This window comes from Doryrhamphus excisus, chromosome 8 (assembly GCF_030265055.1).
Source record: "Doryrhamphus excisus isolate RoL2022-K1 chromosome 8, RoL_Dexc_1.0, whole genome shotgun sequence".
Taxonomy (NCBI): Eukaryota; Metazoa; Chordata; class Actinopteri; order Syngnathiformes; family Syngnathidae; genus Doryrhamphus; species Doryrhamphus excisus.
Window position 1 is genome coordinate 12,249,956 of NC_080473.1, and position 15,760 is coordinate 12,265,715.

General features: G+C 38.6%; 1 protein-coding gene across 1 annotated transcript; it reads left to right on the forward strand.

Annotated features, from left to right (window-relative positions):
- The first annotated feature begins 13,970 nt into the window (after positions 1-13,970).
- Positions 13,971-15,241, forward strand: LOC131134658 (dynein axonemal light chain 4-like). Its single transcript, XM_058080161.1, has one exon. The coding sequence runs from the start codon at positions 14,172-14,174 to the stop codon at positions 14,487-14,489; it is 318 nt and encodes a 105-aa protein (XP_057936144.1). The 5' UTR covers positions 13,971-14,171; the 3' UTR covers positions 14,490-15,241.
- The last annotated feature ends 519 nt before the right edge of the window (positions 15,242-15,760 follow it).

Sequence of the window (15,760 nt, forward strand, 5' to 3'; positions counted from 1 at the left end):
CATTACAAGTAGATTTGACTTTCATAAAAACAATGGAATCGAGCTTTAACTTGTACAAACACCCCCCAAGTTAAAGGGTCAAACTCAGTTGAAGCAGTCAGCTGGACTTATTCATGGTGGCTGAGCAGCCCGTTTGTGTCACTGACGATCCCGTGAGTGTCGCGAAACAGCTTGCACTTGTCTTGTTGTCTTTTTGCAGAGGCGCTGTTCAAATAAAGATGAGAGAGTCACTCAACACTTTTCTTTTACAGGCCTCATTCCACAGTTAAGAGCTGGGAGTAACACGAGAAAGTAAAGCTGGAGGTGGTTTATGTGTGCGGAGGATTTTGGTTATTAATCATCATGCAGCAATGTCTTCTTGTTTCTTCACTATGACTGCTGTGGACTCCCATGCCCTCAAGGGACACACACATATCCAGCTGAGACAAAAAAAAAACTGGGATTCATTTCCTGCCTCATTGGTTCTCTCTAGGGTTTCCTTTTTTTCAAGTTGATGCATGAGGAATGTAAAGCCAGACTTTGTTCATCTCTTGAGAATAAAATCGACAGAGATGCAGATTGGTGCTCACTTTACAGTAGATCATTGCTGTGCGTACAGCCCCCTTTAATTGTTGGAGCATGTTGCCCTTTGGATTAATACAGTCGACCGTTTCAAGGTGAACACAATGTGGTCGAGGTCCATTTTGTTAGAATTTTGAAATTAATCCTATACATCCATTTTCTTGAAGAAAAGATAATTTTGTGGGCTGCGCGGTGGTGGAGTGGTTGATGTGCAGGCTTCACAGCTAGGAGACCCGAGTTCAATTCCAACCTCGGCCATCTCTGTGTGGAGTTTGCATGCATGGGTTTTCTCCGGTTTCCTCCCACATTCCTAAAACATGCTAGGTTAATTGGCGACTCCAATTTGTTCATAGGTATTAATGTGAGTGTGAATGGTTGTTTGTCTATATGTGCCCTGTGATTGGCTGGTTACCAGTCCAGGGTGTACCCCGCCTCTCGCCCGAAGACAGCTGGGATAGGCTCCAGCACCCCCCACGACCCTTGTGAGGATAAGCGGTAGAAAATGAATGAATGAATGAATATTAATCAGTGACAAGAGTGTAATGATGATTTGTTTGTCAACAAACATGTGTAAAGTGTTGGCTCTATGTGATGCAACCCAGTTCTTCCCTTTGTGACCACAAAGTCCAAGTCCTGCTTTGATTGTATCTCATTGTATGACTTTCTATGCGTCTTCTTTGGGTTGACAGTGATGTGACAAAAGTGACAGCAGTGCTATTCCTGTTATGTCTTACCCTAAATGAGACCTTTTCAAGCATAAAAACACAAATACAAGGCATTCCGAAGCTGCACTTAAAGACGTGATATGTAGTATTCTATACTGGTCACTATACGTGTTTATTGTGTAGTTTATACAATGTAGGCTATAGAGGCCAGTGATGTTCTGTATGCTGACTTAGAGCTAGGTTTTCAGACGTACTGTAGGTCTGTAGAGAACCCCCAAGCTCACACTAGCTACGTTTACATGGACCCAAATATTCCAATTCTATTTGCTGAAACGGAAAGAATCTAACCTTTGCATACACCTCATTCCGAAAGAAAAGTGCCAATCCAAATGAATATATAATCAGATTCATAGGGGTGGAATATTCCTTTCCCCAATCTGATTGAGATATCTTGTACCCGCTCAATCAGGATGCGTTCTTTTTAGCGCATGCATGGGAATATTATGTTAAAAAATGTACAAAGAAATTAATAAAACATATCCATAAATGATCATTTCTTTATAAAAAATATTTATATATATTATTATATATTATTTATATGTATGTATATTTATTCATTTAAATTTATTATTATTATTATTATTATTATTATTATTATTATTATTATTATTATTATATAAATTTTATACAAATACTATAATAAATTAATAATTCAATTAATTAAATACAGTGCTAAAATTGTAAACTAAATGTTAAACATAAAAATAAAATCTCTTGAATTTTTTCCCAAACATTTCTGCATATTCTGTATTTGATAATTAAGCACTCTAATGAGTCGTGGGAACACAAATACACATTCAGCATCAACACTGTGACGTAACACGCAGACGTTTCTCAGGTTTTGAAAATGGCGGCCAGCAGTCATCACTGGACTACAGCGGAAAGTTCGTTTTTGATACAAACTTTAAAAGAACTGCACGTTCCAGTTGCTGCTTTAAAAAAAGCATAGCAACTGTTCCATCAACTGTGGTAATCACACTCGCGTCCGCCATCTTTGATGAATCACGTGATGTTGGTGTTTACGCTTTACTGCGCATGTTCATTCATTCATTCATTTTCTACCGCTTTTTCCCATTGACTATTCCGTTTGATTGTAGCGGTGCATGTAGACAGGAGATTGGAATATTCCTTTCCATGTATACACTGGGCGGCACGGCGGTCGAGTTGTTAGAGCTCACAGCTAGGACACCAGGGTTCAATTCCACCCTCGGCCATCTCTGCGTGGAGTTTGCATGTTCTCCCCGTGCATGCGTGGGTTTTCTCCGGGTACTCCGGTTTCCTCTCACATTCCAAAAACATGCTAGGTTAATTGGCGACTCAATCCTGCATTGTATGCCCAGTTTGTCACAATTCATAGATATGGATTGCAAGCATTGTATGGAATAAGTGAAAACCTCTGTATCATACGAGGGATTAAAGAAGCATCATTAGTCACACCCTCCTAAATGAAAACACGCAACCATCAACGTGTGTCTTGTTCTTTCATTCTCAGATGAGTGGGGGGGCGGGGGGGGGGGGGGGGATCCTTCAGTGGTTAAGATACGGCCGCATTATTTATAAGAAAATGTCAAGAGCTCTTTGCTGCTTATTATTTATATTCAAACTGTCTCAGAGGATATATCATGTGCTAAGAGAGACTCAGTAGAAAAAGACCACAACATGAATGCAGGATCAGATATCATTTGGACTCCACAACACTCAACTTTTTCCCCAACTCATTAAAACGTCTCTGCCTTGGAGTCATGTCTGTTTGTGCAGCGCAGACATAGCATCATTATAAACATGAGATACGAGTATGAGTCCAGTGTAGCACCACTTGTTGCTTTAAAATAAGATTTTTTATTTTATTGTTGGCCACAGACTTTTGGTGGATGAAAGTGCTTATAATGATTATGATATAGTTGTATTTTAAATCTTCCAACTAAACAATCACAGAAAACACATTAAACTAGAATTATACCATCCTGACACACTTCCAACATTCATTCTACACATTTAGCTATCAAAAACCATGATCCTCAAACTTTGAAGAAAACCAACTGAAACCCACATGAGCAAAATGTTGGTGGCGGGGGCAAGGAAAAACTGATATCAGTTCTGATAAATCTTTTCAAGCGCTGCTTGTGCTTGATTATGCTGCTTATGTCTGTCATCGCTATCGCTTTAAAGGACTGACCCGACCTTCTTGGATTGGTTAGCTCATTTTTATCCCAAAATATGATGCTTGGAAAAAACATTTGAATTGGGAAAAATTGTTCCCCTATGTCCAGATTTAAAATTATATTTTTTGTATTTTTTAAATCTTGTTTCTGTTAAAAAACATATAAAGAAATTAATAAAACATATCCATAAATGATCATTTATAAAACATATTGATATATATTATTATATATTATATATTATTATATATTATCTATATATGTACATTTATTCATTTAAAATTATTATTATATAAATTTTAGACAAATACTATAATAAATTAATAATTAAATTAATTAAATACAGTGATAGAATTGTAAAATAAATGTTAAATATAAAAATAAAATCTCTTAAATTTTTTCCCCACACATTTTTGCATATACTGTATTTGATAATTAAGTACTCTAAGGAGTCGTGGAAACACAAACACACATTCGGCATCAACACTGAGCTGGATGTGGAGCGCCAAGGTGTTTATTCACAGTAATGTTCCGGTTACATAAAAACTAACCTCTTTTGGAACATTTTCCAGAATCTAACAACTCTTTTAAATTGAGGAGCTTCAAATATTTCTCATGTGTAATTACTAATATTTGCTGAACTTAGGGCGTAATGAAAATATACAAAATCTCATGTTTAAATAAAATAATAATAAGAAAATAAGAATAAGGGATCGGAAAAATATTCCCAAGTAAAATTCCATGATTTTGACACTCCTTAGAGGTCAGCATAAAAAACAGCCAGCCAGTTGAGGACAGTCAAGGGGAGGATGTTCACTGAGATGTTAGCAGTCAGCATAAAAAGAACTGCACAAAGGAATTTATGTAAGTGACAAAAGCCCGCTCATGCTGATAATGACATAATACGTATATCTTACTCCTATACTAGTTTTAAGCAGCACCACATTACATTATTATTTCATAAAGAGACTTACATTTACAGTATAAACTCCACTTTTATCTTTACCAACAGTACACACATTTAATGAACTTACAATGCATCACAGTTGATTATAGTGATACTGTTAAAACTATCAAGATGAATGCATGAACAGTAACAAAACATATTTTTCCCTGCAGGATATTAATTCAAACAAAACTTTAACATTTTCCATCATATACAAGTGCCACAAAAGCATTAAAAATGCAAGTATAAAAATAAGAGGATAAGAGGAAGAGTGAGAGGTACCTACTGAGATCTGAATGTGAAGTAAGAAATAAGGTCTCCACTGTCCTCCTGTCCTCCTCTTCTACACCGACTGAGACATAGAGCTTGCACACTGAGAGAAAGATCACTTTAATGAGACCTCGCTCGCTGTTAGAGAGAGAGAGCGAGAGAGTGTGAGAATGTATGAGAGAGAAAGAGAGCAGTCGATGACCACTCTCTAAGGACAAAGTGTTGATGTGTTTGTGTGTGTGGGGGGGGGGGGGGGGGGGGTGCACGTGGGGACATGAGAGGACGTACCAGCAGACACTTAAATTTGGCGTTAGGGGAGGGGCTTTGTCTCAGGTGTGAGCCCACCCCAACAGATGATACACCCCCCAGGTGGTAGCTAAAAGAGAACACACCAGACTGAGCAAAGAGATGAAAGGGAGAAGGAAGGCGTGGACACCACAGACAGATGACGGGAAAGTGGTGAAGATGGGATAAAATAAAGGGATGAGGGAATTGGAGTTGGGGATGAGGACAGATGATGAGAGGGTTGTAGAAATGACGTATGAGATGAGGAAGAACTGACCAAGCAGAGGTACAGAAGAGCTGAGGAACCATCGATAATGAGATGGAGGTAGGGAATAGAACCAGGGGGCTTAGGGTGGTTGTGCTAGCATCATGGTGGCTGATGATGAAATGGAGGTAGGATCATGGAGACCATGGAATGAAGTAGAGGTGAGAGATGAGGATGACAATGAGATGTTGGGAGGGTATTGGACAAATGATGTGGTTTAGGTAAAAACAGAATAGAAAATTATCAAGTGGGGAGGAGGTTGGATGAACAGATGATGAGGTTGAAGAAATGATGAAACAAAGGGAAATTAAGAAACACATGATAGATGAGGTGGAGATGAGGAAGGAGGATGGATTGATGATGAAATAGGGCTGCAGGTGAGATTAGGACCGAGTATGAGAATGAAGGGATTATAGTGATTGGGATGAGGTGTGAGGATCCTTAACTAAGATGAGACATGAGGTTGAATAGACAATGTTAGGAAGATGAGGAACAAAATGATAAAGGTGGAGTGATGAGGTGTGTAGAATCAACAGATGAGAGTAGGATCAAAGAATGATGAAATGGATGACCAAATGAAGTCGGAGGATGAACACGTGATGCGAGTGAGATGAAATATGAGGATGAAGAGATTGCTTGGAACGTTTTAGGGTCAAGAGATGAGGTAGAGATGATATAGGATGTTTAATACTAGAATGAAAGGATTATGGGATCAGGCAGGGTTAGCTGGGAGAAGCACAATGGGATAAAAGGATATGTAAGTTGGGAAGATGATGGGATGCCGGAAGAGAAGCAGAGATGAGGAAACGGGATGATTGGATGCGGGTGATGATACCATTAGGATGATGATGATTAGGATGAGATTATATGCTGTGTATACATGAGATGGAGGTGAAGATGAGATAAATAAGCAGAAGGATGAAAGGATGATAGGACATATGGAGTGACGTGATCCAAGATATGATATTTATTTCCTCTTTCAGTTTTCATAATTGCAGGTTTCATGACTAGAACATAAAAGTTTAAACCTGCCCATCACATCCATTGCTTCTGTCTTACAATGTAACATGACAACTTAACATCAAAGCATGAGATAAAGTAGATAAACTCATCTTATTCAAGTGCTTATAAGGTTAAAAGGTCAGTAACTATAAGTAACAGACTTGCTGATTGCTTCTTTGTGTCCCTCTGTCTTTCAGAGTGTAATGGCTGACCAGAAAACAATCTACTACCAATAGGAGTTCCGGTGCCACACATTTTTTTCCCCTGCAATCTCTCAAGCCGTAATTCTCATCCCAATTGGACACATCCCGGAATAGCGTGTAGTGCTGTTGGATTTATTTGAGATTAAAAGCAAATATTTACTGCATCATCCTCAAAATCTGTGATGAAGGAATCGTTGCAGCATGACACATCAATGACTTGTGATTCCGACACAGGTGATCGTGGAAAAGCTCCCACTGCATGTGATGGGAAGGCTGCTTGCGCGTGCACTACATGTGTGTGCTTGTGATGGTTTACACAGTTACATAATGTTCTAGTTAAGAGGAGAAGTTAAGAGGAGATTGAGAAAGCGCCTCCGGTGATCCCACACACACACACACTTGGACACAAATGGATGCACACACACACACACACACACACATTTACAGCAGTAACACACATCATTAATCACTGAATGTACTAAAATGCTAAACTACACTAGAGAATGTAGTTTATTTAAAATGACTTACTGTACTACTAGTTACCCCTATTCTTAAAACAAGGTTTCCTCCTATTGGCTTGCCAGAGATTATATTTAAATATTAGAAAAAACACATTAGGGCTCTAAATGTATGACTGTTCAAACGAGAAGAAAGATGAACAGAAAAGAGAACAAAAATAAAAAAAAACTAGGAGGGGTGAATAAACAGCCCATCCGCAGCCAGCTGTTCCTCTTCCCACTAAAACATCTGTCGGGGCAGGAAAACGACACAAAGCAGGGAGATGAAAGGAAACAAAGAGTAGAGGATAGGCCAGTTCAAAAATGAAAGTACAGTCGTCCGTCATTTATCGCGGTAAATTGGTTCCAGACTCAACCCAAGATAAACGAATTTCCGAGAAGTAGGATTATTCATTCATTCATTCATTCATTTTCTACCGCTTTTTCCTCACAAGGGTCACGGGGGTGCTGGAGCCTATCCCAGCTGTCTTTGGGCAAGAGGCGGGGTACACCCTGGACTGGTGGCCAGCCAATCACAGGGCACATATAGACAAACAACCATTCACACTCACATTCATACCTATGGACAATTTGGAGTGACAATTTGGGAGGAAACCGGAGTACCCGGAGAAAACCCACGCATGCACGGGGAGAACATGCAAACTCCACACAGAGATGGCCGAGGGTGAATTGAACCGTGGTCTCCTAGCTGTGAGGTCTGCGCGCTAACCACTCGTGCCGCCAAAGTAGGATTAAATATTAAGCAATAAAATAGTATAAAAAACTATTTATTTTACAATGTGAAGACAGCTGGGATAGGCTCCAGCACCCCCGGCGACCCTGTTGAGGATAAACGGTAGAAAATGAATGAATGAATGAATGAATGAATGATTAGAGCCCTGTAAACATGAAATAACACCCCTATAGTGACCTTTACACCACATTGTGCAACTCTTACAAACAGGCTATGGGATCTCTGAATGGACACAAGAGACAGCCGCCACTTTAAGGCATAGAAAACTACTGCGGTAACAAGTGAGCTGCAATTTATGTATTCTAAACTTAACAATGGTGTGAAACTAGTGGGGGAAAACACCTAAGTTGGGGAAAAACGTTTAAAAAAGTTTTTAAAAAAAGTGAAAAACATACCACTTCCACACTGAATGGGAGGAAAACTTTTTTTCCACTATCTAGTGCAAGTAAAGGTAATGTCTTATTAGTGTAACACTACTAACACCTAGTGACCAAAACACTATATATGACTTATCTTTCAATATTTTTGGACTAAATATACGCCATAGTTAACCACAAAGCAGCGATCATTCATTAATTAAATAATTTTTTAAAAAGATTAGGTCTCATCTTATAGGAACACATTTTAATACATTTAATACATTTACAAAGAGATGAAATTTATCTTCATAACTTCCAACTTATTGAGCCATGTGATGAAAAGAAAATACTCCAGCTTGAGTATGTCTGGGGGGCAAGATAAGGCTGAGTGGATTCACGACACACACGGAGAAGCAGCAGGAATAACAGAGAGGAGAGAAAGACAAAGGAGTGAGAGAAGTCCGAGGTGCGAGGTATGTAGAGCCAGGTGGGTGAGGAAAAGCGAGTGGAGGGGAAAAAGTGACAGACAGAGAGAGGGTGAGATGAGAGAGGACGGGGGCACGTGTTCCATGGGTGGCTGAATCTTCAATTATCTTTGCTGGAGGCACCCAAGCTGACAGACGAGCAATGAGCAACGTTCACTGACATCAGCGAGCGACGTCCTGCTTTCACAAGACCACTTTGGATGCTCCAAACACAGCACACCACATCTTGAAAGGTGTGGGTGTGTGAATGCACGCGTTCACAGGCGTACGAGAACACGTTTTATTGGGTCAACCTACACAAGTAGGTCCCAAAGTGGTCAGGTTTATTTCTGCTTGAGGTCTTTAATCATATGGCGTCCTCTTCCCTTCTGTTCCCCATCTGCCTCCTTTTATTATACAAATACTCGCCTAACATCATTCAACCACTAGTACAATTCCATTGTGTCACATTCAGGACATAATGCTAAAGTAGTACACTTAGTACATTTGCATCTAATCCTCATCATCATTGGCATTCAGTACAATTCTGCTTAACAAAATTAGGAATGCCTTGTTTTCATTGACAATGTCGAAAGGAATAATTACCCCACCGGGTGCAAAATTGTTGTTTTGTAATCCTGCTATCTAATAAAATTGACAACACAATACGTTGTCAATTGAATTTAACATTATTCTTTGCATTCTAAACATTTTGGATTTTCTCTTGGGTTTCCCGAAATGTCAGTTTGTATATTGGTACAATGACAAAAAAACTAAAAATATTTTATTTATTTTATTATTATTAATTATTTTTTATTTTTATTTTTATTTTTATTTTTATTTTTATTTTTATTTTTATTTTTATTTTTATTTTTATTTTTATTTTTATTTTTATTTTTATTTTTATTTTTATTTTTATTTTTATTTTTATTTTTATTTTTATTTTTATTTTTATTTTTATTTTTATTTTTATTTTTATTTTTATTTTTATTTTTATTTTTAAATTGGCGACTCCATAGGTATGAATGTGAGTGTGAATGGTTGTGAGTGTGAATGGTTGTTTGTCTATATGTGTCTTGTGATTGGCTGGCAGCCAGCCCAGGGTGGACCCCATCTGTTGCACCGAAGACAGCTGGGATAGGTTCCAGCACCCCCGCGACCCTTGTGAGGAAAAGCAGTAGATAATGAATGAATGAATGAATTTTATTATTTTACATTATTGCCAAAAATATGTCTTGGTTATCGCAGAAGAAACTCTGAATGGATCGCTTTTTTTTTTTTTTAGAGTTGGGACACTATAGACAGATTCTCACTCTCATCTCACTTTGTATGGACTTATTTCAGAAGCAAAATGCACAAAGGGTTGAAAAATTCACTCACACCAGTGTTCCCTTTTTAGTTTTAGTCTAATTTCTAGGCGCTTACGAGTGAATTAGTCGCACTGTACAACCCTGTATGCTGATGAGCCATTCAAGCGCACTACATATTTCTGATAATGGATGTTCAGCCAGCATTTGATAGAATGGGAGTGCAATGTAAAGGTTCCGAGTTAACACAAGTTGCAGAGGGAATTACTTATTATTTTTACGTTTTTAGTGGTCATCGCTTCACCCCAACAAAAGCTTATTTGTGAAAGGAGCACAGATATGCGTGCAGATAGGACACACATCCCACCCACAAACCTCTTATGCTCCTTGTGTATGTTTCATGCTCTGTTAAGCTCCATTTCATTAACTCTGTGCTCTGCTGAACAGACAAAGCACCCTGTGTTAATGTCGCATGTACAGAAGTGGCGTCATTAGACTTCCTGTTAGCACCTGAAGTAAAGAAAGCAGCTCAAGGCTCAAACAGAACCTTGCCCAAAACCCAAAAAATACAATGACGGACTGGAGAAGTGTTTGATTATCACCGTGGAGTGAGGAATTCATCCACACGCACCTTACCATACAATGTAACATAAATGATACATGTCGGGATAGAAAGATTATCTTAATCCAAAACATTGTATTACTGTAAAACAAGCCTGTCGTGCAAAGGTGTCCCATCAGGCATCCAGAGGCTCACCTGTCTGATTAATTCAAATTAATTTAATGTAGAGTTACAAGATAAAAAATAATGCAAAGTACAATACTGTGGAAAAATGACTAACATTTTCAACATTCTGACCTGAGAGCCAAAAAAAATAAACTTTCATGTATGAATCCCAATGTGACAGCATACTTACATAACATTGCCATTGTTTCCATCAACATGCGTGTGATGACTTTGTATGTGTCTAATCTGTCATGCACCCCCCCACCCCCACCCAACACACACACATACACCGCTGAATGAATAAAGCATTATGGGGCTTATATTATGCGTGCCATGAGTCCTGAGTCATTGGCCTGTGTGCCTCATGTGTTCAACAGCAACGTGTCCTCAGGTTATCACTAGAGGTTGCCTCAACTCTCTATTCCGATATCGTGACAGGCGCTGGGAATTTCTGAATTAAAACTCAAGTCAGATTATTAGATTTAGCAGCCTTGATTACATTAATTAGGTTTTCAAAAAGATGGTGACTGTTTTTTCCTTATGAGAACCTACTGCTGTCATTCAGCAATTTTATATCTGTCTTTGTTTATAGTGCCTATTTGCTTCAGCAGGGAGTTGGAGTGGGGGGTGGGGGGGATTTCAGAAACATTCCTAAAAACACACCAAAACAATGTCAGGTCATCAGAATAATAATGCCAGCTGGATTTAAATAATAACCAAAAAAGATCAGAAACCCAGATGTGGGAGTTACGTAATTGTAGTAGTCCAGGTCAGACAGACATGGCTGATTTTGTTCCTGTCATATTTAATACAATACAATTATACAATTATACAGTACAATTTAATACATACAATATTATATAATAATGTGAAATTGCAATACAGTGGTCAGGATACCGGTCAACACACAGGAAATAGTTATGTCAATCTATTTCAAGGTTATGCTGTCATACTCATACAAACTTTATTCTAACTGTACAGGCAATGTTTGAAGTTCTTTATGGTCATACATGTGTTCCTAATTAAGACATAAAGACTATACCATTCTATGATTCCACTTCCAACCCCCACCCCAACGGTGGCCCAACCCACTTTTTGAGAAGCACTGCCTTACTGCCTTTCAATTCAACTTTAGATGTTTTGCAACCAGGGCTGCACAGCGGACAAGTGGCCTCACAGCCAGGAACCCGGAGTTCAATTGCACCCTCTGCCATCTCTTTGTGGAGTTTGCATGTTCTACCCGTGCATGGGTGGGTTTTCGTCCCACGTTCCAAAAACATGCTAGGTTAATTAGCGACTCCAAATTGTCCATAGGTATGAATGTGAGTGTGAATGTCTTCTCGCCTGAAGACAGGTGGGATAGGCTCCAGCACCCTCGCAACCCTTGTGAGGATAAGTGGAAGAAAATGAATGAATGTGGTTAGAGCATAAAAACTGTTTATTTTACAATTATTAGAGCCCTGTAGACATGAAATAACACCCCTATAGTGACCTTTACACCACATTGTGCAACTCTTACACACAGGCTATGGGATCTCTGAACAGACACAAGAGACAGCCGCCACTTTAAGGCATAGAAAGCTCCTGAGGTAACTAAATGAGGTAAAACTAAAAACTACTAAGGTACATAAATCGGGGGCTCACTATACTGAGCCCGATTTATGTATTCTAAACTTAAGAACGGTGTGATACAAGCGGGGGAAAACGGCAAAGTAAAAAGCCAAAAACATACCACTTCCACACTGAATGGGAGGAAAACTTTTTTTTTCCACTATGTAGTGCAAGTAAAGGTAATGTCGTATCAGTGTAACACTACTAACACCTAGTGTCCAGAACACTATATATGATTATTTATGACTCCAGCATAAGTGGTAGAAAATGCCTTACTGCCTTTCAATTCAACTTTAGATGTTTTGCAACTACACAACAGTAAAGCACATGTTAAGACTGTCAATTGAATCATTGAAAGATGAAACGTATAAAAGAGTTTACTTCAAGTCAAGATGGATTCTGTAGACAGTAATCTGAGCTTTTTCTCTCATATACACACACTTTGATATAATGACATGAATAACTTAATTGGGGTCATACAGAACACCCAAGAAAGAAGGCAAATTGGGGATTGAAAGAAAAAAAATCGAGTCATCATCACTAGGGGCAAAACCACTGTTGGCGACTTATTCAAAGACACGTCATAGAGCAACGCCACTGGAGGAATTGGTCACGATGGACTTTGTTACAAGGACAAGAAGAACAAGCACTGACAAATGTAAAAAAATTAAGCATTTTATGTCCTTTTTACCTAATTTTAATAAGAGAGATTGCAACTTTGCAGCATGCAAACGACCAAGCTTTTCCTCCTGTCACTCACACACACAGGTCCTGTCTGTTTTTAAATTAAAAGTGCATTTGAAAGAAAAAAATAACCGCTCATACGTCTGCAGCATCACACCAAGCTGTGAACCGAAGACCCCCAGTTGACAACGTGGCCTTTAGAACAATTACTAACGCATGACAAAACTCTCTTCAAATAGTCCCTGCTATGGCCTTTTGTAAATGTTTGAAGTCAGAACAGAAAAATGAGCCCACATGCACACGTGATGCAGGATTTGCTTGGAAGCAATGTGACATTTTTTTTTTTTTTTTAAACGCACACTACATTCAATTTCAAAGAGGTCATTTTTCCCGGAGGAAAACAGAGCCCAGCTGTCTGCACTGAGAAAAAAAAGTCACCATGTAACAATACACAGAAACAATGGAGGCATTTGCTTAACCACAAATATATCTGATTTTAATGGTATATTTTTGGAAAATAAACACAGTAAAAAGCCAAAGGAGACATTTTGAAGGCCATTGTGGTGGTACCCCATACTGTACCGGCTGTCCTGCAGCTCCATCCTGATCATGATTATCTTTAGCAGTTTTGAACTATTATATTTGTCTTCTTTACAAAGTTTATGCTGGTCGTATTTTGTCTTGACATAATTGAGAAATAGTATATTCTTTGAAAAGGGTTGCATGAGATCATCCATGCACACCCACTGGATGGATGATGACAGTGGAGACATGCACCAGTCCACATGATGTCCCAGTGACAGACACAAGACATAAACATTTAAGGTTTTTACTTTTCACTGCAGCAAGCTCAACACAGACACCACCTTCGTGTTTTGCCATGAGTTAGTGTTTCTCACCTTCATTAATATTGGTAGGCAATCTAAAGAAAAGCAGAGACTTGAGGTGTGAAAAACAATTGGAAGTAACCCAAGTAATTTTAAAATATTGCTAATTAATGAAACAATGCAATCGAGCAGCACAGAAATAATAAAAATGTAACATCCTTTAATTAACTTGAAATTGAAAACAATATTGTTTCAAAGCAGACTGTACATGTTTGATTATGACGTCATAAAGAATATCCACCAATTATGAGTCATTAATTTTGTTTCACTGGGCATATGTGATTCAAACAGAAACGTCAACAATTCGTTATAGACAACAATCTGTTGAATAAGACGAAATAATGGCTACAAAGGAGATCTGAGCTGAGGATGTAAACAAACACACGCAACTGGCCCACGTCGTTATGTGTGATGAGGCACCATGTTAATTTGGCTAACTAACATCGAGTCTTCCCAACAGTAAGGATGGCAGAGGAAGGCGAAGCAAACACAGAGGGCAGAAAGAAGCTAGCTTACACCTTCCCTATCGTCAGACACACGGACATGCCCAAGCACATGAAGATAGAGGCCATTTCGCTGTGCATGACGGCCTTCGAAAAGTTCCCCGACAACAACGAGAGCGCAGCGCAGCTGGTGAAAGACGCCATGGACAAGAAGTTCGGCACTGCGTGGCACGTCGTGATCGGCGAAGGCTTCGGCTTTGGGCTCACTCATGAGGCCAATAATCTGCTCTATATGTTCTTCGGAGGGAGTTTGGCGGTTTGTGTTTGGAAGTGCTTCTAGCGTTCTTGTCTTCAGACATGGTCATCGATGTTGGAAACATTTGAACAGTGCGTTCAGATTCAACCTGCATTGTAACAAGTGCGGAAGACATTTGGCTACTTCCTTGTTTACATCGACTTTCTTCTTCACGTATTTCCACTTGGCAGCATTTGCTTGTACTAGCACCACCTACCGGATGGCGTGTAGAACACAGGAAAACAATTGACAAAGCATTATTTTCTTGACATTTTTGAAAGTTTGCCTTGCAAAACTATCACATTTTTGAATTATTAAAAAGTACAATATATAGTAAAAATATATAATGAAACAATTACCATTGATTTCAAGCGCACGATTGCACCACCTCTGTGAAATGCAAAACTTGGAACAAAAAACATGCTGAAATTACATAAAATTAAATATGTTTAAAATGCTCTCTGCTTTGCTGATGGTTGGCTCATATAAACCTCAACACCCTGATTATAAAGTGACATGTGTTTTACAAACCCACGTCAAAGGGAAACAATATGGTCTTATATTTGGGTCAATACAATAATTGGACATAACCCCTAATATTTTTCAACATATGCTATAACAAGTTGAACACATACATGTAACTAAAATTATAGGACTGACTTTGACTTGACTTGGAATTGTATGTGTAGCCACTTGAGGGGATACATATACAATTGTTTTGTCCTTTAAAAAAATACTTTTATTGTGTATTCATTTGTCAACAGTATTTTGACAACTGTATTGCCTTTAAAGCGATAAAAGTAGCCATATCTAGTACGATTAATACCAAAGATATCCACTAGAGGGCAGAATTATACGCACTTAAAATCATACTAATAATACTAAACATATCCACCAGAGGACAGCATCACACGGATTTAAGATGTAACTTTCAAGAGTTTGACTCGAAGAACATTCCAGCAAGGACTCTAAATTGAATATTTACTATCTACTTCCGTAGTATGCCTTGCGCCGGTTTGGCTGCCATGATGGTGAGCACAATCCAAAAACAAGGCACTGTGAACATGTAACCGGCACACTGTTGCATAATAGAGGGTCCAAAATACCAGATTTGTCATATGTCATGTTTCCCAAAGACCTATTCATAATCCTGGCTGTAGTAAATATGGTGTGTATATTGTGTATCCACACAACATTTCCGGGTTATTAGCTGAATTAATGAATGAATTAATGAATGAAACATGAAGATAATTTAGGCTATATCAAATGTATTGACAATACCATTACTGAAATAAATGTTGCATTGTGTAAATACT

Bases quoted from the DNA above. Each gene is read 5' to 3' on its own strand.
- LOC131134658 (XM_058080161.1), top strand. From the start codon at position 14,172: ATGGCAGAGGAAGGCGAAGCAAACACAGAGGGCAGAAAGAAGCTAGCT.